The 24,627-nt window shown below is 48.2% G+C and overlaps 1 protein-coding gene across 9 annotated transcripts in view; it reads right to left on the minus strand.

Moving 5' to 3' along the window:
• MTCL1 (microtubule crosslinking factor 1) overlaps positions 1-24,627 on the minus strand; it is a 124,093-nt gene that overhangs the window by 36,518 nt on the left and 62,948 nt on the right. For 4 of the 9 annotated variants that reach the window (XM_045065381.1, XM_004742720.3, XM_004742722.3 and 1 more), the window contains exons 4-7: positions 14,093-14,152; positions 12,530-12,607; positions 7,544-8,881; positions 6,294-6,425 (exon numbers count right to left, since the gene is read on the minus strand). In XM_045065381.1, the coding sequence (XP_044921316.1) occupies positions 6,294-6,425; positions 7,544-8,881; positions 12,530-12,607; positions 14,093-14,152 (1,608 nt within the window). The remainder of the gene's footprint in view (positions 1-6,293; positions 6,426-7,543; positions 8,882-12,529; positions 12,608-14,092; positions 14,153-24,627) is intronic. The other 5 variants (XM_045065383.1, XM_004742725.3, XM_045065385.1 and 2 more) reach the window with 2 other exon arrangements.

The following is a 24,627-nucleotide window of genomic DNA, read 5'->3' on the forward strand; positions in this document are numbered from 1 at the left end:
GTTACTAGAGATGATTACTATAGACTTTTATATTTACTAGGCTGGGCTTCCAGTTCTCGCTGAAAAGAGGCATTTCTCCCCACATTAAACTTATGCCAAGGACTAGTTTCTCATTTTTAAGAGAACTACTTTATTGTTTTTTAGAATGTATGGTCTTTTACAGTAATGACTTAATCTTTTCTCCTGTTTGCCTGCCTTTCGAGGTTGTGAACACACCTAATTTGTCATCTCTGATGTTCTAGAAGAATCTCAAGGCGTATCTGGGAGTAGAATCCTGCAGTTGGCCATCAGCTAGCTCTTGCTCCAGAAGCGTGTTTTGGGCTTGTGTGTTTGCGGTTTTGCACTGTGAGCTCATCTTCAGTGGGGATTAGCTATGATCTTGTATGTAACCTGGGTTAAGGATGGGCCTCCAGGACGGATTTGTGTTCCCAGAAGCCAGTGACAGAACACCAATTCTCCTTCCCTTGGGGACTCCTAGCCAATAGGTAACATCAGTTCAAAGTCTGATCCCGGTGAGGCTGACTGTCCGGTATGGTTATGTAGGGGGAGACTTCAGGCTGGTAGACAAGCTTCCCTCTACCAATAGGCAGACATCTCTCCAGCTGAGGCTTACACAGTGTGCAGCCCCTGGAGGCCCTGGGTCATTGCTCTCTCCACCTGTCTTGGGCCCAAGGCCCTATGTCCTGTTCCTGTGCAGCTGTTAATGCCTAAGGCTCTGGGTTCCCAATTCTGGCAACTCTCCCCCTAACCTGCTCCTAAAAGCCACAGACACTGCTGCTCTGATGTTCCCTTCTCAAACCAATCCCAACCCCTGAAGATTTTCCTAAATCTGGGGGAGAATTCAGCTACCTATTTAAAGAGACATCTTTTATTAGGCAGCACTTTATTCAATAAGTATTTATTGAGCACCTATAGTACTAGGAACTATACTAAGGATTTATGAGTACATAAAGCTGCCCCAAATTCCTGCCCTCCTGGGGTGTCCCACTTTGCACAGAAGTGTCTTTATGTGCCTCAGGCTACTTTCTTCCCAGTTTTACTTTTTTTGGCTACTCATTATTCTGTACATTTAAGATATAAAAATCCTCCATATTTGGATACATCTCCTACTAGTCCAAGAATCCTCCATATGCAGAGATGTTGAAAAGGGCATCCCAGGGGTACCTGGGTGACTCAGTTGTTACGTGTCTGCCTTCGGCTCAGGTCATGGTCCCAGGGTCCTGGGACCAAGCCCCACATCGGGCTCCCTGCTCCATAGGAAGCCTGCTTCTCCCTCTCCCACTCCCCCTGCTTGTGTGCCCTCTCTCACTGTGTCTCTGTCAAATAAATAAATAAAAATAATTTTAAAAAAGAAAGAAAAAGGCATCCTAATTAAGCCTAACTTTCAAGAAAACCAAAGACGTGTTAATTTAGTTTCTATACATGAAACCAAACGAGTTAGTTTGGCTTAAATCTTAATGAATAATGTAGATAAACTGTTTTTTATTTTAAACAAATCTATGAGCCTCATACCTAAGCACTGATTTAAAAATGTGTCCCTCTATTGGAACCACAACTTCAAAGGCTCACCTTGAAGATGAAAAGGACCCTTGAAGTCCTACGAAGTCATTCATCTGGGGCATCTGGTTTACCTACAGTGGCTCCCTGTCACCCGTGGAAATGTGTCAACAACAGAAACTTCCTCATCTGCTACAAGTTTTATTTTACTGTCCATTTTTGCTGATGGAATCTTAAAACCCCTCAGGCAAGTTCAGTGTTCCTAGCTGGGATGCCGTCACTCCAGTGTTACAAAAAACAAAATACGAACATGCTACAGTCCAAGTTTCTGTCCAGAATTATTCCACGGCCACACAATTGCATCCAACCACATACATTAGGACCAAGTGTTCACATGACACATAGATGTCCTCTAGAAAATAGATACTTCCCTTCATTACCAAATTCCCAAAGGGTTGATTCTAAAAGCCTTCCTTGGCCCACTTACCTAAGATTCTGATTGTACATCAAATTCGCCTTGACCTCTCTCTACGTAAGGCAGTCTATTGCAACAAATACCATCCTTACTTGATCCCAAGGCTGTGGAGACGTAGCGAGCTCGATGTCACAACCACCTTCCCTGGCAATGTACTGAATGCCACCACTCGTGCTTTCCCCAGGTGGCTGAGTCCCACACCACTTTACCATGGGAATTTCTGGACCTCTTCAGAGAAAGTGGCTTATAGATCACTTTCCACACTTAAGAAGTCGCCTGCATTATCTCGAAGCAAAAACAGGAGTGCTTTTCATTATAGTCGCTATTAGCAATGCTCCTTAAATAACAGGACTCTATTCTACCTCTATCCCCAGGACTTCATTTTCTGGTGAGTTCCATTTTGTTCTGGCCAGTTTTGTAACTGCTTCTTCCAAAAGCCGTAGAGGAGGTCAACGCCCGTGTACACATACTTGGCATAAAACCCCACATCATTTTACCACGGCTGGTATTTCACAGCTGGGGCATGAGGGGTCCCAAATGCTTCGTGTATGTCGTTGATTAAGGGATCAAAGGAGGAGCTCGGGAAGAGAGCTCTTTGAAATTTCTGATCTAGAAATTCAATCCTCTGGGTATGGGCTCGGTATCATTTATATCTGAAACGTGACCAGGGCCCATGCTTGACCACTTCTCATTCAGAACTATTTTTAAGGCGCCCCGCACATTCCAAGCTGCGTATTCTACACACTGCTCTCTCTTAACAAGTCGGAATCTCTCAGCAGATTTGTCAGGACCTGCAGGGAGCAAAGTCAGGGAAGAAATCTGGTGCACGACAGGAGCATCTAGCGAACATCTACTCAGATGAATAGGCACCAGAAATATCTGTCCTTCTGAAGTCTGGTGTTTTTTTTTTTTTTTTTTTACCTCTGAGCTAATTTTGGTGTGCTTACATTAATGGGTTAGTGGGTTCTAGTGCCTCTGACTTCAGCTTGTTCTGCCTCTTCCTGTTTTAAGAGTGCTGGGTGTGGATATTCCCTTCGCTCCTGAAGATGTACGTGTGTCCCAAGCAGCAGGCCTTCTGCTGCACAGATACGTCACCTCCTGAAATGCTCCCCTGTTCGAAGGTGGTTTTTCCTTTTCTCCTTCTTGGTGTGCTTGCTCTTACCAGTGCTAGTACTGCGAGTAGTGGCTTAACCCAGCCCAAACACCCAAATCGTCCAAAGTAAGAATACGCCTTCTCTCCTCTTACCCTAAACACGAAAATCTACACAGATTTCAGAGAGGGCATTTCACAAATGGAACTTGAGAAATTGATCCTTTGTTAAAACTTCAGCTCGAATTCAGAAAGTTTTTTTCCTCTTTGAAGCTGTTGATACTAGGCGTCCTTTCGGCTCCCCACTCCCAAGAATTCAGAACAGAGCTAAAGAAAATTCACACTTGCAGAGTATGAATCAGCTTGCACAGACAATTAGTAACTTCAAGGGCAATGTAAGAGAAGGAAGAACACTACTCGAGGTACATTGGCTTCAGTCGTGGGCCCATTCTGGATGAAAGAGTCTGAGTTCACCTTTTCTGCAGTTACAGGGTGCTCTAGGGTGTCAGGCTGTGTGCACGAGGCTCCATCGGGAGCTCCTTCTAGGTCGGGCTGCCCCGCTCAACGCAGGGGAGCTCTGTGCTCCGTTTCATGACAGCTTCATTGGAAAGTTTTGGGCAACGGATCTGAAGATGTTTTCATTAAGAGGCTTTTACGAGTTCTGCCTCTAGCATTGTCCATTGTCCAGTTCTTTAACCCCCATGTAATACTGGAAGACCAAACTAAGCAGGGGACACCCACCCCAGGGACTGAGCAGCTCCTCTAAGACCTCCAAGGGGTTTATGCTGGGCTTCTATCATAAAAGGAAAAACTACAGAGCTGTCCAAGTGATTCTAGAATACGTCTTATCTTTTTAAAAATTTTTTTAAAACTAGAACGTGTTTGCCTACATAATTGAGTCTTCTGTGTGAAATGCCTTAAGGGATAAAAAAGTCAGAACAAAGGATGTTTCAGTCCCAATGGATACTAGCCCCCTCTTAGGAAATGATGCTCTCTGGGCCTTGCCTTTCACCGTGAGCTTTTTAGCTTTCTCATCAAACTCTGTAAAATTAAAGGAAACTGAAGATGTTTAAAGGAGGTGACACAGCATGGCAAGAAAGCTGGTTTTCTCCTGCACGGAAGGGGGGAATTTGCCTGAAGACCTGACATTCCCTTCTGAGCTATACTGTGCAGTGATCCCAAGTCACCCCATGGCACTGGCCAGCTCTGCTGATCTACTTCTCAGGGAGGTGTATTTTCCCAGAACACTCAGTCTGAGTGAATGAACTAGGTTTCTCTTTCCCAAGTCAATGGTTTCTGAAGGTATGCGATGCCATGTGTGTATGTGGCAGGCAACGGGGAAACTTATCAACACCCCAGTGTTAAACAACAGCTTATCAGCGTTTAGCTAAACAAGGCGACATGTAACACGCCTTGAGCAATGAACATATGGGAGGGAAGCAGCAGTTAGCCTAAAACTGTTATCCTGGAGAATGGGGCTGCCATGTTCAGCCGGAGCCATGCCTGTGCAGATCGGGAAGCAGCCAGGGGAAGATGAGAAAGGGCTACAGTGGGCAGAGGAAACTGGTTCCAGAACTAGGGGAGCTGTGACATCCCTTCCCTCCTGGCAGCCTTCAGTGGCAGGACACCTTTCCCCTCCTTATTATTAGTCAATTACTCCTTATTATTACTTTCCCACAGCACTTAGCACTGTTCATGCTACTTTCTCAGCCAACAGTTCCCCGGCTTTGAGAATCATCCACATATAATCACAGGAGGTAGCTAGGACAGTATTTTTCTTCCCATATCACAGATACAAAAACAGAGGCTGAGATATGCTTGAGAAACAGAGCCAGTAATGGACAGAACTGGGCTCAAGCCCAGGGCAAGAATGGATTTCAGCACAGTGTGGCCTCCCTGCTAGAAAGAGCTAGGGGTGCGGTATTCACTGAAGACTAGGAAATGTGTCTCCCTGGGAACGAATCATTCACTGGTTTTGAAATGTGCATAACTGCGAGCTTGCTACTGCCCAAGCAACCAGCATTCTCAGACGAAGCCCCTGTGTGGGGCACAGGCTGATCACCGGGGTTTCCTGCAGAAGTTTCACAGGTTATAAGACACACCAATCCCTAAATCCACATATGCTTTTACATAAGCTTTGAGGGCAGTTGTCAGGTCACTGTGTGCCCAAATCAATGAGGGTAGAGATGTGACCTACTCTCCCACAGGACAGAGGAAAAGCCCACGCTGGACATCTGGGAACTCAGGTCTGGGTGAACCAGGAGTCCCATGTGCCCAACTGGGACCAAGGGACCCACAGCTCATCCCAGCATTGGCCGCAGGTTGAGCTGAAAGGACGTGGCTCTACCCCAAGAGCCTCGGCGAGCATCACTTCCTAGTCAAACGCCCGACTTTTCTGCTGAGTGAGCTCAGTGTGCTTCCAGGAGTGAGTCCCCTGTCTTTGTCGCCCCTGCCGTCACCAGGATTGGTTGGAGCTGAGCAGTAACACCCCTACTGGGACTGATGAATTAAGAATTTCAGCCAGACCTTGTCTAGTGTGGAACATGGTACTCTAGCCCTGCACTAACCTGCCTTGACGAGCAGCATCAGAGAGAGGAATTCATTCCTTGGGGACACCTGTCTCTCTGTCACAGGTGGAATTACTTGCCAGGAAGAGCTTCCACCGACAGGATTGCCGACCCCTGTTTCATATGATGGAATATCTCTGGTAGCCTCGATGGGGGTCGGGAGTTTTGCTACCAAGAGGATGCTATGGCAACAGAGAACCCCCAGGTCGGTAGTGCACTCCCTGATTCTGCCCATTGGCTGGAGCCCTGCCACCAGAAACTACAGGACAGGCCACATGAGACACAGGGAAGGACAGTTCCCTCCAGCCCAGCAAAGACAGTGCTTGGCTTTCATGCCTGTTTTCTTTCCTGTTTGACACGAAGCTACAGAACACTCACAGATCAGTCCCCTGGGCCTTGCTGAGTTTCCAAGCGTCCACAGGCAGGACGATGCTTGTCGGACAAAGGAGCTGGCGGTCTGCCCGCCTTCACGCTGTGTGGACCCTCCCATTCCAGTCGCATGCAATGGATTCTGATTTCGCGGGGAGTCCCGCCTGGTTCCGCACCTGCCCACCACGTCCCTTAAGGGCCCTGGACCCAGGCAGGAAACATCACACGACCACACAGCCGAAGGAGGGGTGGAAGGGCGGGGGTTGCTGGCCAGTGGGGCCAGGTGGTTGCTGACCTCGAGACTGAAGCAGCTCTGGCCTCCCAGCCGGCAGCTCCCGGCGTCCCCGTCGGCCCGGCGGTGCAGAGGCTCTGGCTCGTCCCCGTGCTCCTGCCCCGGCTGCCACTCCAGCTGACCTCTCAGTTTGGACTGTCAGGTGCAGGGGAGGGATTCGGATTTGTTTTGTCTTTAATTTGCAATAAACAACGAAGGAGCGGGGAGGGGGGAGCGGGGTAGGGAGGAGCAGGGAGGGGGTTGCTCAAGGAAACAGACGGGTGAGGTAGACGAAGGAAACCACCGGAGGAGGAAAAGCATGAATGGACACAGCGCCACACGAGAGGGACGAGCACAGACCCACAATGAGGATGAGCAAAAGCGATCTGAGAGATCTGCAGAGCAAACAAGAGACACAGAGCGGGAGGAAGGCAGAAGACCGGTTACACGGCACATGCAACGGGGATGCGTGAATCAGAGACTCGACCGCAAGCACGCTACCCACGAAGGATACGGAAACAAGGCTCCTCCTTCCTCGCTTGTGGTCGAGCAGCAAAAGCCATAATCCAGGCCGCAGCTGGGTCATGCACCCAAGGGCGATGCATAGGAAAGCAGTCCTTGGAAGGCCACTCCACTCTGCCCTCGCCCTCGGCTCGGGGAGGGCAACGACCTTCTCCGTCCGCGCCATCCTTTTCCCGGGCCGGCTTGTCTCCCCACTCTGGCTCATCTTCCAGTGGGAGCGGGTGGGCCTGGCTGCCTAGGGCCTCTCGGACCCACACTGGGCCCCTCTGGCCATCATCAACCCAGGTAGGGACGCATGTGCTCCTGAGCGAGTCTGCTAAGTATCCTGACTGTGAAATGAGTTTGTACTTTGTTTTAAACTCCTCTGCTTCTTCATCGAGATGGCCAGTCGTTTGAGGCACCAAAAAAAAAAAAAAAAAAGGAGAAAGGATGGACTGCGTCGATCCCTATCGCTTCCATTGGGGTGAGCCTTGTGTCGTGAGGGAGGGCCTCTAAGCCAAGAGCAGCGGCGCAGTTAAAAAAAAATAAAGAGGAAAAAGGAAAAAGAAACAAGAAGTAAAAGAAAATTAAAAAAAAAAAAAAAAGAACCCAACCAATAGAAAGGGTTTGGTTGACACTTGAGGCTTTAGTACAATGCAGGTTTGAAATCATAACCAAGCAGCCGAGAGCAGAATGAGTTCAAGTGCAGCAATGCCAGCGAGGAGGAGGAAGAGCAAAACGGAGCAGGGAGGCGGAGCCAGGAGCCCCCTTACCTGCAGGTCCGGGACCAGCTCCTTCCCCAGGTTCCCGACCGGGGAGTCCCGGGACACGGAGGTCACAGTGGAGAGAAAGCTGGAAGACTCTGTGAGGTGGGGCAGCGGGGACAGGCCTTCCAGGCGCTCCCGCAGGCCGTCCCCGATCCGGTTCACCTGCTCCAGGAAGGCCTGCAGCTCCTTCCTAAAAGCCTTCATCCTCGCGTTGATGGTCCCCAGCAGCGGGGGCTCCTTCTTGCCCCCCTCGCCCGTCTCCCCTGCCCCCTGGACGTCAGCCCCCGGTGAGGCCTCCCCACTGCCCTGCAGCCCCGCGTCGTCGCCGAAGCCGGCGGTGTCCGTGATGAGGCGCTCCACGGTCCGCTCCAGCCGCTCGGCCTCGTGCTTTATGCTCGCCAAGCACTCGGTGTCCTCCCTGGCCCGCAGGAGCTCCGCCGCGCACGGCTCGCTCGCTTCCGAAGGCTTGCCGCTGCCGAAGCCCGACGTCTTCTCGAACATGTCCTCCGAGTCGCTCTCGCCGCCGATAGGGCCCTCCCGCTTGGGCTGGGGCTGGCGGCCCTCCTCCCCATCGCTCTCCTTCTTGCCCTGGTCACTGTCGGCGTCGCTGTCCCGGGGGCTAGGGGCGCGCGGGCCCAGGTGCGCGGCCAGGTCGTAGCGCTGCACATTGGACAGCAGCACCCGGTTCTCGTACTGCAGCTTCAGCACCTTTCCGCTCAGCTCGTTGATCTGCAGCCGCGCCGACTTGAGCTCCTCCTGCAGAGGGGCCCCGCTGCCCGCGCCCTTGCCCGCGCCCTCCGCCAGCCACCCGGGCTCCGGCCGGGGCTCAAACTTGAACTTGCTCAGCTCGTGCGTCAGCTGCCGGTTGTGGTCTTCAATCTCGGATATGGACCTCCGGAGCAGCTCGGCTTCCTCCTCCACGAACTGCAGGTGCCGGCGGAGCTCCGCGGAGGACTCCAGGGAGTCGCCGAAGGGTGAGGTAGGGATGCTCGCCACGTGGTCCCGGCCTGAACCCTCTCGCTCATACTGGACCCGCAGGTCCTCCATCTCCGCCTTGAGGCCCCGGTTCTCCACCTCCAGCTCCACGATCTTCCGGCCCAGGATGTTGGCCTCCTCTTCCACCAGCTTCAGCCGCAGCTTCAGCTCCGCCTCCCTGGTGCTGGGTGGCCCACCCGCTTCCCCGGTGGGCAGAGGGCTGTCCACATCTCCATACAGGGCCTTGTACTTCTGGAGCTCCTGTTCCAGCGCATCTTTCTCCCTCCCCAGCTTGGCCATCTTTTTACGCATCAGGGAGCCTTCCTCTTTGGCAAACTGAAGCTGGCACTTCAGATCGGTACTGTCATCCTGCCGGGAGAGAACAGCCCAAGAGAAGGGTTATTTGAAAATACCACATGTCCGTATTTTCTTAAAATTTCCCTTGCACCTCGCCCTCCAACACACACATATGCACACACACACACACACACACACACACAATGATCTTTCCATTAGCGTGTTGAGTTACAGGTCAAAGGACCCAAGACAATGCCATCATAAGCCCAGGCCTTCACGGGCCAGACACGGCAAAGGCCTATGGCCTGTGGCTTTGTCTCAGAAACCGAAGAAACCAAACAATTCATTTGGGAACAACATGCACGTGGAACCCATGATACAGGTGACGACGGCAGAGGACGTAGAAAGCAATGAGACCCGGTGCCTGTTAGCGACACGGCAGTCCCTCGCTACTGTGTGGGTCTATCCGACGAGTCACCAGTGCTGGTGAGAGATGCCGGAACTCTCACGAAGCCTGGGGTAGCAGACAGGCTTCAGAAGTGAGCTCGACGTGTTGCCATTCATTTCCTCCAGTGTGGACCTCACCATCTAAAGCAGCCAGCAGCCCACAGGAGTTACCAGGACGGGGAGGCCCTATCAGAACCCGACACTGCACTGACTTGCTGAGATCCTGAGGTGTGGCAATTCGCCTCTACTCCTCCCCTAGTCTCTCCACCCCATGCATATCACAAGGAGGACAGGAGGACAAGGACACAGGATGACAGGCAGGAGGGGGCTTTTTGGAAGCCATGGTGTAGAGAAAGTACATGCTCTTGCAGTTAGGATAAAAGGTCGCAGACCTAACACCTGGGTTACCCCAACCTTTCACCAGGCAAGGGCAGGCAACGTGAGAGCCCCCGCTCCTGTTCCACTCCCTTTACTTGCTCTAACACAGCAGGAAGTGAAACTCAGAAACCCCAGGCCAGAGTTAAGTGTTTGAAAACCAGAGATGTGGTTCTCACTGGACTCACTACAGGACTCTGTAGGGTCACCAAAGCAGACTGTCACTAAAAAACCATACTTGCGTGGCTGAGGTCCTGAAGGCAGGTTTTGGACCATTTGGAAATCTGATTGTGCCTTCCCAGGGCAGATCTCCATGCCTGTGACCCATTCTAACAGTTTTGTGGGTCTGCAGAAATGTTTCACTGGGCCCATTCATGAATGGGAGAAATGACGGATTTCGTGAAATCATTGCTCTCTGGCTACTACAAATTTCCAAAGGCTGCTGTGGGGACAAAGACTTTGGCAAAGGCTTCCCCACCACCCAGAGAGACCGGACAACATGGTAGCTGTGCCCCATCAGCCCTAGGGGAGGGAGAGGCATCAAACCAGTCTCCCGGGGGGCACCTGGGTGGCTCAGTGGGTTAGAGCCTCTGCCTTTGGCTCAGGTCATGATCCCAGGGTCCTGGGATTGGGCCCCGCATTCGGCTCTCTGCTCAGTGGGGAGCCTGCTTCCTCCTCTCTCTCTGCCTGCCTCTCTGCCTACTTGTGATCTCTAAAAAATAAACAAAATCTTTAAAAAACAAAAAAACAAACAAAACAGTCTCCCGAACAAGTCAACCCTCTGGGGAAGAGTGAACTTTCAGATCCTTGTGCTCAAAAGGTCCAGCAGAGTTACAGGCAGGTTTCACCCTCAGAGAACAGGGCTCATTCTCTGCCCTGTCCTTGCTGCACACTTGCCATCGTGTAGCAAGATACAGAAATACCCACCTTGGTGCCTCCCAACTGTCCTCCTTCTACCTTACCTCGATCCCCCCTCCTGTACCCCAAACCCACGGAAGGAAAAAATAAATGATGTGGCAGGGAAGCCTCCAGGAAAAATCCAAGGCCAACTGTGAGCCAGTGCCACGTGGGCAGGAAAGCCATACTGTATATAATCCTAAGACTAAGGGAAAAGCATGCTTGTTTGTTGATTCGTTCATTCTTTCAGTGAATACGGAGAATCCACCATGTACCAGAAACCGGCACGTTACTTTTAAATGACCCCAGTTTCTTAAAACTTTCAAAATCAGATCAAATGCACCCTTCAGTTATTTGGTAAACACAGATCTGCAAGAAGTCGATGCATCCAAATGCAGACAGAGGGCTCTGCCGTTCACATGATGGGACAGAGTTTAAATAAGCAAACAGACGTACCAGGGGAGACAGACTGTCAACACTTTGTAAATGGATTAGCTTGAGGGTGAAGAGCCTAGGATGGGAGACAGGGCGGTGCCCTCAGCCCCAACATTCCACTTGAAAGCCCGTGTGTGTCCTTAGTCCAATATCTCCTAAATGATTCTGTCTCCACCTTGAAGCACAGAAATCCACCTCTGTATCTGAGGACCGCAGCCGACTTCATGGAAGAGAATGTCGCCAGCCCCAAGAGAACACCACCATCTGCCCACCTTGGGCCTGGGCAGACCCAGGAATGGGCAGGGCCCCCTGCTGGGACCAATGCCCCACCCTCCCGTCCATGGACACCTGCAGTCCTGAGGCCCTGGAAGGTGGAGGCCAGGCTGGACATGGGCGGACAAGGGGTACTATTATCTGCATAGCTCAGACCAAGATCTGGGAGTCTCAGGTGATCTTCCCTGAGGATCTTCCCCCACGAGCTGAACTGAGAAACCGAGGCAGGCGGTAGCGTCTCTGAGAGGCCTGCAAAACCCCGGCCTTCCCAAAGGCTCTGAAAGGCTTAGCTCTAACAGCTTAGGGTAGGCAATCCAAGAGTCCTCACATCACATTGATTTCTAGAAACCCTAAACCTCATAACCCCCGCTCCCACCCAACCCTCCCCACAAGTCTGACTAAAACCAGAACTGCTCTCCCGAATCTAGACCCCAGTCTGTTAGAGAAGCAAGATTCTATGACGCACCCTAAGAAGAGTCCGATTCATAGATTACCTGAGGATTGATAAAGTATCCAAAAAGTCTTCTTGTTCCTTAAAAACAGAAACTACACACACACCAGGAATTCTAAGGCAATGCAAGCATGCTGTCACGTCTACTCAACACCATGCGCGACACCAGACCTGCCACCAATGCTAAAGCCGGTTTCCAAAGAAAAGACAATCTCTGGAGCCAAGGGAGTCAGATTCGCGAGAGGGTCAGATTCGCTCACTCTGGTCCAGGCAGCTGGAGCTGGGCGCTGTGCCTGCCGGCCAGTGGCAACCCTGAGAGTGGGGGTGGGGGACGGGGTGGAGGAGGGGCAGAGAGAGGAGGCACAGAGAGAGGAGGCCCAGGGAGCCGGGCTCAGTCTGTTCTGGTGGCAGGGGGCCACTCCTTCTCATGAGATGGGCAATCGCAGCCTCAGCAGAAGGAGCAAGAGGCAGGATCCCCATCTTACCTGGCAACCACACGCTTTCCAAAATCCTGCCAAAATTCCCGGGGAGGGGGCTAGGCTGAATCGTAAGGATATCTGAAGGATATCGAGCTCTGGTTTCAAGAGATCATCAGCTAGCTCCAGGAATGCAGTATGAAGGCAGACGGTCCAGTCAGACTTTCCACACCACAGGCAGAGAAGGCAAGCACAGCACAGAGGGGAGGACGCACGTGGGACCAGGACCACCACCGCCACCACCACCACCAGCAGCCGGAAAGGCCTTGTCAAGCAGCAGAAATATATCGCTCTGGGTATATATTCTTTGGCTTGCAAGTCTGATGTCTAGCCAGCACCCCAAGCGCTGACTCCTCGCGTTCCTACCTTGCGCCGGGGTGCCGGTTTCCTTTGAGTTTTGGTTGCAGACCTGCAGTTTCCAAGGCGCTCGGGTCCACCGCTCTGCTGGACAGAATACTCCTTTCTCAATGATAGCGCAGGCGGAAGGGGGATTCAACCCATTCCCGGTGCCCGGAGTAATTCTCAAGACACTCCCGAGGGCAGTGGCACCTGTTTCTCAGCCCGAGGGACCCCCCCCCCCCCCCCCACCGCCCAGGGAATGCAGTGCCATATGGCTCAGTCCTTAATGGGGAGGTGGTCACCATCTTAAGGGAGATCTGCCCTGCTCAGGAGCCAGGAAGCTGAGACACACTCGACGCCCAGGAGGGTCCAAGCTCCCAGCCCCGGGACTGCGGATTTTAATTTCCCCATTATCAGTGGGTGGCAAAGTGAGGTGAGGAGAGTAGCGAGGGCAGAGCAGAAATGTTAATCTTGGGCACTCCTGCTGTCCCATGGCCTGGTTCTCCTTGAAGGATGTTCTGGGCATCAGTGAGTGGCTAAAGGCGCAACAGAGCAGATAGAGTGTGGAGTTCATGGGCAGGTCGGCGGAGCTCTCGGTTACCCAGATTTCTTGAGCCTCTCTAATTACTACTTGTGCTAAGAGCTCAGGGAGCTGACATCCCACTCCTGCCTTTACTCTCTCCCAATACCTAATGCCAGTAGCATTCATTATTTTAAAAATTCTTATTTATTTTTTAAATTTCTTTTCAGTGTTCCAGAGTTCATTGTGTATGCACCATACCCCGTGCTCCATGCAGTCCATGCCCTCCACAACACCCACCCCTGGGCTCACACAACCCCCACACTCCTCCCCTCCAAAACCCTCAGTTAGTTCCTCAGAGTCCACAGTCTCTCATGGTGCGTCTCCCCCTCCGATTTCCCCCAACTCCCTTCTCCTCTCCATTTCCCCATGTCCTCTGTGTTATTCCTTATGCTCCACAAATAAACAAAACCATATGATAATTGGGGGGCAGAACAAGAAAGGAATCCAGGAAAGCAAGTGTTCAGAAGAGTTCAGGCATTGCTGCAGAACACACACCATGTACATGGAAAGGGTGATGCTGTTACCACCCCCAGCAAGAACACTGCACCTTCAATTAGGACAGTTTGGATACTGTTTGGCTTGCACGTTAAAACAAAAACAAAAACAAAAAAACAACCCAACACGGAAAACATTGCCTTATGAGTGACCCAACACCACACAAGCTGTACTGTTTTACTGTGTGAATGACTGAAGGCCAGAAAATGTTTCGCCAGTTGTGAGTGCTACCAGAGAGCCCTGAATTACACCAAATTATGCTTCACAGAGTCCGTCTGTCCTTGCCTTTCTTGAAGAAACCACCAGCTTCTCGGTATGAGAAACGAAACGAAAGAGCTGGTGGGTTAGAGTGAACATTTTCACCCCATGGAGGTTTTGAGTGAGTCCCCATTTTTGGAGCAGGTCATGTTTCTTTGAATATTTTAAAGGCAACACGAGCACTTTTGAGACAATTCAGAATGAGGTGATTGCCCCTCGAGGAGACATAACATGAGAAGGATCCTTCTGCTTACCTGGTTAAAGGTTTTCTTTTCTTTGTATGTTTCCCGGCTGCCTCTTCTTTTCAGGGAACTCTGAAATAGATCCAAGGGACATTCTGTTAGGGAGGGGTCACGGGCAGGAGCCGGCACCAGGCTCACACCATCCCCACTAGTAGGGGACACACCCAATGGAGAGAGGCTCTTCCCCATACCCTGTACTGGAATCAAGGAACTTTTTACAGCCAATGTTTAAATGCTACAGAATAAGCTCGGCAAAGTCTCTGAACCCTCATGATTGTACCTGGAGTGTTCCTCAATTATTCAGCTTAATGACAAGAGAGGTAGTTTGGATAATTTTAAATAGTGGGGGAAAGATGGGAGAAACGTAGGCATTTTAGGAAACAGGTATGTAATGTTTCTGGAGCTGCCTTACCTTCCTAATTATGTTTTGTTGGGGCAAATATAAAAATTAATTGGTATGTCCTGAGTGCCTATGGGTAAATGGCCAGATATTCAAATGGTAGGAAAGGAGAGAAGGGTGTCCTATGTTTAGGGAGAAAACCTCATCCAGGTCACAACACAGCCCCCTTCGACTCATGACTAAACCTACATCTTCAAGTTCTTGTAAGTCCATACGTGACTCATGGGACATGGCCTTGGCTGTGTCCTTCAGTGGGCTGGGCCCCTGCCTAGTTCTACATATGGTGCTGTTCACTTCTGCCTGCTATCAGCACGAAATCCATCTGAAATACAAAGAGGATTATAAATAAAAGGCCCGGGGATGTCTGAAATGGAACAGCAGGAAGCCAAGACAGTCCCTGTTAAAGTATGAAGACTGAAAGAACCAGCCAGCAGTTCAAGAAGCATCACAGCGGGAGACAAAGGGACGTGAAGCCTGCAAAGATGAAGGGAATCCTGAGATAAGCCAGGAGAAGGTGGTTTCGAAGGTTACAAGACTTGCCAGCTCTCATTCAGACCCCAGCAAAGCCTGCGAGTGGGAAGGGGCTTTCCTTGCCCGCCGGCCCCTCCCCTCCACAGCCCTGCCGTACAGGAAGCACCAGGAACAGACCTGGAAGCTTGGATCCTCTGGGAGTTCCTGTCAAGGGGGCTCAGAGCCTCTCTGCTCATTCCTTTGCTGCCCAAACAGCCTGGGAAGGAGGCTCGCACACATCACTTACGTCAAGGTCAGACCTATAGTAGTGAACTCAGTTCTGTTTACACTCCAAGTGACTCACTCATAGAAAGGCAGCGAGTGCCATTTACTGGATGAATTTCAGGGTTATGAAATAATTCCAGCCACCCCTTACCCTCTAGGAGGCCAGAGGACTGGAGAAAAAATAGCAGTTGAGAGAGGGTGAGAAGGTTACAGAATCAGCATGGAGTGTGGGTACTCCTGGGTCAGCCACGTCGGTGTGTACGGAAACTGATTGTTCAAACCCAGCTGCAGAAGCAGCTTTGTTTCTTGTAGCCTTTTTGGTAAAAGCAGGGTCAAAGTAGAAAGAGAACCAACGTCTTCCAACAAGTTATGTTAAGTCTGTGTTAAGAAAGGCTTGAGATTTACTACCCAGAGTCCATAGGCTTTCCAAGATTTTTCACGCGGCAATGAAGGGGCTTCTTTGATTTGAACGAGCTGAACAAGATGAACGCTTCTGATGATTCGTGACAGAGAAGAGTTACAATAAAGAAGCAGGGAGAGAAACCATTCCCAAGGAAGGCTTCAGCCTATGGGATTTAATTCTGGGACCGATGTCTGCGTAGTCAGCCTGCTGTCCCAGAGTCTCCCTCCACGGCATCATTTGCTACCCAATGACTGCAAAACACATTGTGCACACCCAAAAGGAAGCTATCTGGAAGTGACATGAGAGCTAGAGGTGGAAACAGAGGAATTACGGTGCTGCATTGGTTGGGGGTAGGGGGGAACACCTGGGCCAACCAATGGGGAGCCTGTCTGTGCACAGATCCCTCCACCCGACCTGATGGGGTCTCCCCCTTGCTGAGCCCTGAGTGCAAGTGCGTCAGAGTCCCGTGATCCTTCTAGCGAATCACAGAAGAGGTGGGGCGGGGAGGGGGGGTATGGGATCCCCCACAGAGGTCCCAATCACAGCAACAACTACAGGGAAAAACCATGCCAAGATTAAAGTTAACCAGAAACTGGCAGGAACTCTATGAAAGAAACCATACAATTTTGGTGCTAGACATAAATGCTTGATGCTGTCTGATGGAAAGACCCTATTTTATCAAGATGTCACATTTCGCCCATATCATTGTAAGTATGATGTCATGTTAACCAAATTCCTTTCTTTCCATATATATAATGTAATGTATACACATATATACATGAGAAGTATTTATGAGTGTGTATACACACATGCACACACACATAGACTCACACACACAAATGCTATTTGTGCATATGTGAGGGAGGTAAGAATATGGAAAGATTTGACAAAATGATTCAAAAATTCATCTTGAACAGGGGCTGGCAAACTAAGGCCTTCAGGACCAATCAGCCCACAGCCTGTTTTATAAATGAGTTTCACTGGAGCAAAGCCTTGGTTATTACTGTCTACTTTGTACTACGGAAGGACATCTGAGGAGCAGTGACAATGGCCTCCAGAGCCTGTCGCATTTACCATCCTGCCCTTTTCAGAAAGTTTGCTGACCTCTGACCTAGAAAAATAAATTGGTAAAAACAGCCAAGAACACTCTGCAGAGGAAGAATAGGACAGCAGCTTTGCACTATTAGGTGTAGAAATACAATATAATGGTTTGGTGCTGGTACAAAAATAGGCAGATAAATGGAACAAAACAGAAAGCTCAGAAATAAATTTGAGACTATATGAGATTTTAACAGTTGATATGGGTAGCATCTGAAAAGTGGGGGGAGAGAATGGACTGTTTGGTACAGGCTGGATAAACTACTGGCTAGCACAGGGGGGAAAAAAAAGCAAGATCAATACCAGGTATCCCCCCCCCCCAAAAAAAAAATCCACATGAATTAAAAATCTAGATATAAGAAATCATAAAGGAACTAGAAAAAGAAAATCTCTATTCTTGGGCACAGCCTTTATAAACATACACAAAAAAGCCAAAACATACAAGGAAAAGACTGATCAAGTGGACTGGTAAGATTTTAAATTTTTATGTTTCAAAAAAACCCAATAATTTACAGTATTAAAAAGCAAATGACAAAATGGAAAAAAGATTTTTCTAGTACAAGACAGACAAAAGAGTAATATTTTGCAAGCAGCAGGAAAATCATTAAAAAATAAATGGCCAACAAACACATGATTACTAGCAATTGAAATAAAATGCCATTTTTTCACTGAGAGGTTTAGAGACCAAAAGACGCAGAACACCCAGTGTTGGCAAGTATCCACAGAGGCAGGCACTTGTATCCAGATGAGTGAGAGTGGGCATTACATCCCACAGCATTACCGGTGGGAAAACGAGCCCGATGAACGCACACACTGAGCCAGGAATCCCACCTCTGGAAAGAAACCACTAAGTTCCCATGACTCAGACAGCCTTCACTCACTCAGTATTAACAGTATCTACTATGTTGCCTTGTCTGAGCAACAGAGTAACAAGTCTTTATTTCTAAGGAGGGGTCATGAGAGTGTGGAGTCAGACAGTAAGAAAGGAAACAACAAGAACAAAGTAATTTCTGCTGGCCTAAGGAAACTGCAGAGATACTGAGGGAAGACTTTGGGTAAGAATGCTGATCACACTACCTTTTCTAATAGCGAGTGAGTACTGTGGATGGTGTTAAAATTATGTTTTTGAAGAATACTTCCAGATTCAGGAAATAGAACACATTAAAAGAAAAATAGAGGTTGCAAACATCATGTATTTTGTGATTTCAATTTACATCTAATAAAATATCAATAGCGATATGTCAGAAAAGCAGACTGGCAAAACAGATACCAAGTGTTAATAGTGTTCATCCTCAGGTTATGGAATTATGAGTGATTTTTATTTTCTTTTTTGTGGCTTTTTATAGCATCCAAATTACCCACAGTAAATACTATTTCCTTTACAAGTAAAACAAAACAAAACAAAAACAAAAACAAAACAAACTGAGGAAATTATTAAAGAGGTCAGAGAAAAGAGGCTCCCACTGATATCTTATGTAGGATTGCCGTGTTTTTTTTTTTTTTTTTAACATATAATGTATGACTTGTTTCAGGGATACAGGTCTATGAATCATCAGTCTTACACAATTCACAGTGCTCACCATAGCACAGACCTTCCCCAATGTTCATAATCCAGCTACCCTATCCCTCCTTCCTTCTCCCTCTCCTCCCACAACCCTCAGTTTGTTTCCTGAGATTAAGAGTCTCTTATGGTTTGTCTCCTTCCCTGGTCCCACCTTGTTTCATTTTTCCCTCCCTTCCCACCATGGCCCCCGTGCCCTGCCTCTCAAATTCCTCATATCAGAGAGAGCTCCGATTGACTTATTTCGCTCAGCATAATACCCTCTAGTTCCATCCACGTCATTGCAAATGCCAAGATTTCCTTTTCTGATGGCTGCATAGTATTCCATTGTGTGTGGGGTGTGTGTGTGTGTGTGTACCACACCTTCTTTATCCACTCATCTGTTGATGACATCTAGGTTCTTTCCATAGTTTGGCTATTGTGGACATTGCTGCTATGAACATTGAGGTGCACATGCCCCTTCAGGTCACTACATTTGTATTTTTAGGGTAAATGCCCAGTAGTGTGACTGCTGGGTCATAGGGTGGCTCTATTTTCAACTTTCTGAGGAACCTCCATACTGTTTTCAAGAGTGGTGCAGTGGTGTTTCATCAGAAATTATTTTCCAGGAGCACCTGGATGGCTCAGTAGGTTGAAGCCTCTGCCTTCGGTTCAGGCCATGATCTCAGGGTCCTGGGATTGGGCCCCGCATCGGGCTCTCGGCTTAGCAGGGAGCCTGCTTCCACCTCTCTCTCTCCGCCTGCCTCTCTGCCTACTTGTGATCTCTCTCTCTGTCAAATAAATATATAAAATCTTAAAAAAAAAAAAAAATATTTGCCAGCTTCTTGGATCTCTTTTTGTGAGCTGACATTGTTTTTATCAGCCTGGTGCTTCAGGCATAACTATATATATGTATAATCCATATGTATATTGTTTTTAAAAGACCAGGAAGCCCCCTGAGGAGTGAGGGAACCCACCAGGTGCCCCACTCTACCACAGGTGCCTGGCGTCTGGCTCCCTCACTGACTGACAGACGGTCACAAGGCCCCCAGCCTGGGGTATGGTGTCTTCCCAGGCTCACCTGCTACTTTGGGTCTCCTGGCCAAGGGACCCTGAGTGTAGGATGGTTTATGTGCATGTGATTCATGGCCAGTTCATTTCTCTAGAAGATTCAGAGATCCAGTGGAGAATCTCTTCCAAGAAACAATAAGAAAAAGGGGAAAATGTTGACCATCAAATAAACCAAACTCAGAATGGAGGACTTGCCTGCTGATTCATTAGACTCTTTCTTTTTAGTCTGGCCAACAGCCAGCAAATCAACTCTAAATTCCTATTGAAAGGAGAAAAAAACTGAATTTCTCACTCCAAATTGAACCCATCTAAGGCTGATGCATTTGCTGAGTATTGAAAGTGACTAAATAAAATATGACGTTAGGCAATTATTTGGACTTTCAAGTCATTTCTTAATATTTCCTATTTTAAGCCAACCAGTTTCTTCCAGGCAATTTCAGAAAAAAAATGAACAAGCTCTCAATTGCTTAAGTGTTTCAGAGACAGGCTTTGGGCTTAAAATTCAGATTAGTAATAAAAAGAGACAAAAATCATGATCCTGTGAATCATGAGTGAGGATGGGAAGGAAGGTACGGATGTAGACAGGTGACTCTCAGAATTCTTAGAGATCCTTTTTATCTAGAAAGCTGTTTAAGTTTTGGGGGGCTGATGTACAGCACACGTGCTTATAAAATCTTATAAAATCAGAATAAGAAAATGAAGAGGCAGAGGCCTTCTTTCTGTTTAGGAGAAAGTTACCAAGATTCTCTTACCCACATTAGTCTCCACCGAAGGGTTAGGAGAAGGTAAGACTTACAAGCTTCTCCTTTAGTTAGAAGCAGCAGATCCTGGCTGGAAAATAACCTTTTATTCTTCCTTCCCCTCCACTAGCCTCTTGATGGCTCCCAGGGAGACTGGTTCCCATCCTGCCCTAGAATCATTGCACTCAGCTCAAGCCCATGCACCACTGTTACACTGCAGAGCCTTGTAAACAGAGTCCTCCGCGGATTCACACCCTCCATGGCCACAACCGAAGGAAAACACTTTCTCCTTGGCTGTTTGGGAGAATAATGGTGGATATTAACAATTACTGTTTGTTGGGCACACATTCACATCAGGGGCAATGCTAAACCCTTCCTTCCTCCCTCCCTCCATCCTTTTCTTTCTGTTAGTTATGAGAAAGAAGGGTGGTGGGCAGAGGGAGAGGGAGAATCTCAAGCAGACTCCCTGCTGAGTGTGGAGCCCAACATGGGGCTTGATTCCACAACCCTAAAATCAGGACCTGATCCAAATCAGGAGTCAGATGCTCAACAGACGGAGCCACCCAGGTGCCCCACTAAACTCTTCCCTTATGCGTCTGATCTCATCTCATCCTCACAAAAGCCCTGAGAGGCGTACGTTATTACCACTGATGAACAGAGGAGAAAACAGTCCGAAGTGAGATGAGGTTTCATGGTGTCCCCCACTCCGAGATGGGGCTCCAACCTGAGCCAGACTCCACCCCCTCATTCACAGTCCCAGCCCTGAGAGCCTCCAGGCTGCCTTCTGTGCTTCTGACAGCACAATCTGCCAATCTAGGCTGCTTTTCTTTTAGTTTTCGAGGTTTCTGAGCCCCGAGTTGCTAAGTCTTCTTGTACAAAGAGTCTCTCCTTTCTCTGGCGAAAGAGCACAAAGACCTATTACCGGAACAGTTGCAAATTGCTATGCTCACGAGGTACCTCATGGCTATGAAATATTTGTTTGCACTGGTAGTTTCTGAGGATCTGAGGCTGCAGACAGCACAGGTCCTTATATGGAAAAGACAGAAGCTATTATCAGAGGACAAAATGCTACAAAGTAAGTGAGAAGAGAAGACTCTATTGGGCTGTCCAGCTCAAGAAAGGTACAGCTGGTTCAGATCCCAGCACCAAGGCAAAGAGGGAGAAGGCCAGAAGGACAACAGCCTGGCCACAAGCCACACAGTCCAGGCTGCGAGACCTACCTGGGAGGGACATAGACCACCGGCACACCCAGGCTGCCCACCAAAGGCCACCTTTGCTTGGGGAGAGAACATGGTGATAAAAATGACAGGTTGCTGCTTGTGCACATTTGGAAACATGACACGTATCTGTTTCGCAGTAGGGGCTGGTTGTTGCATTTTAAGCCCCAGAGACATTTATCTTGAGGCCCAGTAATTGGAAAATTGTGGTGAAAACATACTACAACACGGCAGTCCCAGCCAAACACAAAATAAATGAAACTGAAGGTGATAAAGCGACGGGTAAATTATCATTACTCTGCAATCAGAGAAATGGAAAATCATGACTATGGCAAGACCGAAACAGTGATGGTACAAAAAATAAAGTGTTCTTACCCCAAATTATAGGAATTCCCAGTGTATACACACACACAGGCACTCAGCAACACCATCAAGCAGTACACGAAATATTGAATTAGAATCTATATTTCAGAAGCTTCTACGGACTCACTGAGTAGGTGACAAATAAGTGGCTGTGGGGCATTCACAGATGTTGAAAATCCATATAAATATATGCTATTTGCCGATCAGAACTGAAGGTAAGGTTTGTGTCTTATTATTAATAATCTGTTCCTGGCTCCCACTGGTTTAGAAAAAATATACTAGTCCATGGAGAGAGGCAGATTATTTCCCAGTCTAACAAAATAATACAAAAAAGTTAGAAGTGCTTTGAAAAACAAAGTTGGGACACCTGGCTGACTCGGTCAGTAGTGCATGGCACTCTTGATCTTGGGGTTGTGATTATGGGCCCCACATGGGGCATAGAGCTTGTTTTTAAAAAAAGAAAAGCCAGGGCACCTGGGTGGCTCAGTGGGTTAAAGCCTCTGCCTTTGGCTCAGGTCATGATCTCAGGGTCCTGGGATCAAGCCCCACATTGGGCTCTCTGCTCAGCAAGGAGTCTGCTTCCCTTCCTCTCTCTCTGTCTGCCTACTTGTGATCTCTGTCTGTCAAATAAATAAATAAAAATAAAAAAAAAAAAGAATACTTGTAGAAATTCTTAAAAAAAAAAAAAAAGAAAAGCCAAAAAATATAAATAAGGGGCGCCTTGGTGGCTCAGTGGGTTAAGCCACTGCCTTCAGCTCGGGTCATGATCTCAGGGTCCTGGGATCGAGCCCCACATCGGATCTCTTCTCAGCGGGGAGCCTGCTTCCCCCTCTCTCTCTGCCTGCCTCTCTGCCTACTTGTGATCTGTCAAATAAAAAAAAAAATTTTTAATTAAAAAATATATATATAAACAAATGTTAAAATGTTGTTCCCCTTTTCAGAGAAATTAATCACTTACTTTTCTTTCAGGTGCACATAACTTAAGAAAATACTTAGTACTTCAAACAAAAGAGCACATGAAACACTTTTAAATTACTTACGGTATATTTCATAATAATGAGCCATCACATCCTTTGGACCTTCTAAATTGACTCCAAGTATTGTTCTAAATAACAGAGTGTGCTATTATACTATTAAAATGTATGCATACAAGGGCGTCTGGGTGGCTCAGTGGGTTAAGCCTCTGCCTTCGGCTCAGGTCATGATCTCAGGGTCCTGGGATCGAGCCCCACATCAGACTCGCTGCTTGGCGGGGAGCCCACTTCTCCCTCACTCTCTCTGCCTGCCTCTCTGCCTACTTGTGATCTCTCTCTCTCTGTCAAATAAATAAATAAGTAAATAAAATCTTTATGAAAATGTATACATACATTTGTCAAAACTCAATGAACATAAATTTAACACCTGTGCATTTCAATACACATAAATTAACAAAAAAATATAAGCAAAATTAAGTTCTAGTTAATAATTATTTATTTAAGGTATATTTAAGGTAAGTGAATTGGTGCCTACATTTTCAAATGTGTCAAAAAAAGAAGGTGGGTTAATAGATAAATAGAAGGCTAGATAAATATCTGATGAATCAAATATTGTAAAATGTTAATGCAGAATTTAGATGGTGAGTATACAGGTGTTCACTATAAAATTCTTTAAGCTTCCCTGTATGTTTGAAAATTTCCCTAGCGTTGGAAAAAAACGCATTATGCACACAAATTCCCGATTTCACTGAAAACAGCTGCTATAATATTGTACAGCCATTAAAAATTATGATTACTAAAAATTTTTAATAACATGGGAAATTTTTCATAAAATGCCCACCTTTGAGATGTAGGCTAAAAACATAAATTTAATTATCTCATCAAGATTAAATACTTCTGTCTTTGAAATATTTAGAAGCAAGTACACTAAAATGCTAGCAGGTCTTAGCAATGGGCAGCAGCATTATGGGTGACTCTGTGTTTTTCCTTACAGATTTTTTTTCCAGGAGTCAAAATGATTATATATTACTTTTCCAGAAAAACCCTTTTAAGGATAAGAGAACTGACCCAGAATGCAAACACACCCACTAAACCTACCACTGTGTTACTTTGGCCCCATGTCCCCCGGAAGCAAGGCACAAGACTGATGGACTTTCCCTCAAGGGAGACAGGAAATTAAGCTAAGGGATTAGCCCCTAGGCGGGATTAGCTCCGTGCTGCTGGAGATCATCAAATATATTTTCACACGGAGGACAAAGGAGGGCCTAATGGACATGGGGGGGGGGATAGCAAATGGATCTGAGATTCTAATCACCTCCCCAGCCGAAGGCTTCATCTCAGAGACGCTCCCTGACCAGGCGGAGGCTGACTCACTGACCCGTGTCTGTCCGGGAGCCCTGTTATCTGAAAGCCCTGCTCGCCTCCATTAATCATCCACCAAAGGCTCTGAGATCTGGAAAGCAGCCCTGGCTAGCATTCTGCCTAAAGCCAACACTGTCCCTTTGGTAAATAATCGTCTGGAATTCTCATCTCCAAACCAGAGCACCTGGGATTCCCACCACTAACACCAAGGCACACTCTTTAGGGATTGAAGAGGGGACAGGAGATGCTGACCCCACAGTTTCGTGACTCCTACGGAGCCAAAGCTCTCTCTAGTCCCTGTCTGCACCACCCCGTTTGGGGGACTGCAGAGGATTCAGTCAAGCAAGACAGCCACTGCCTTTTGAGGTGGGCCAGCCAGTGAGCATGGGGAAAGTAAGGGGCTTCCAGCAGAACGTAATCTGGGAGGAACAGAACAACATCACGGCAGGAATACCGACCTGCCCTAAGTGCAGAGCCGAGGGAAGCCCCGGGTTGGGGGCAGCGCTCTGTGAAAGCAGGTATCCCTGGGGTCCAGCGATTAAGAGCAAGGAAGCCCACTCTGTCATCCGTGGTGCTGTCTTCTGTGAATACACGGGACAGAAGCCTGATGCCCGAATCGTGCATATTGCTGCCGGCATGTCGTA

Source organism: Mustela putorius, unplaced genomic scaffold (genome assembly GCF_011764305.1).
Source record: "Mustela putorius furo isolate JIRA1106 unplaced genomic scaffold, ASM1176430v1.1 tig00003858_pilon_pilon_pilon, whole genome shotgun sequence".
Taxonomy (NCBI): Eukaryota; Metazoa; Chordata; class Mammalia; order Carnivora; family Mustelidae; genus Mustela; species Mustela putorius.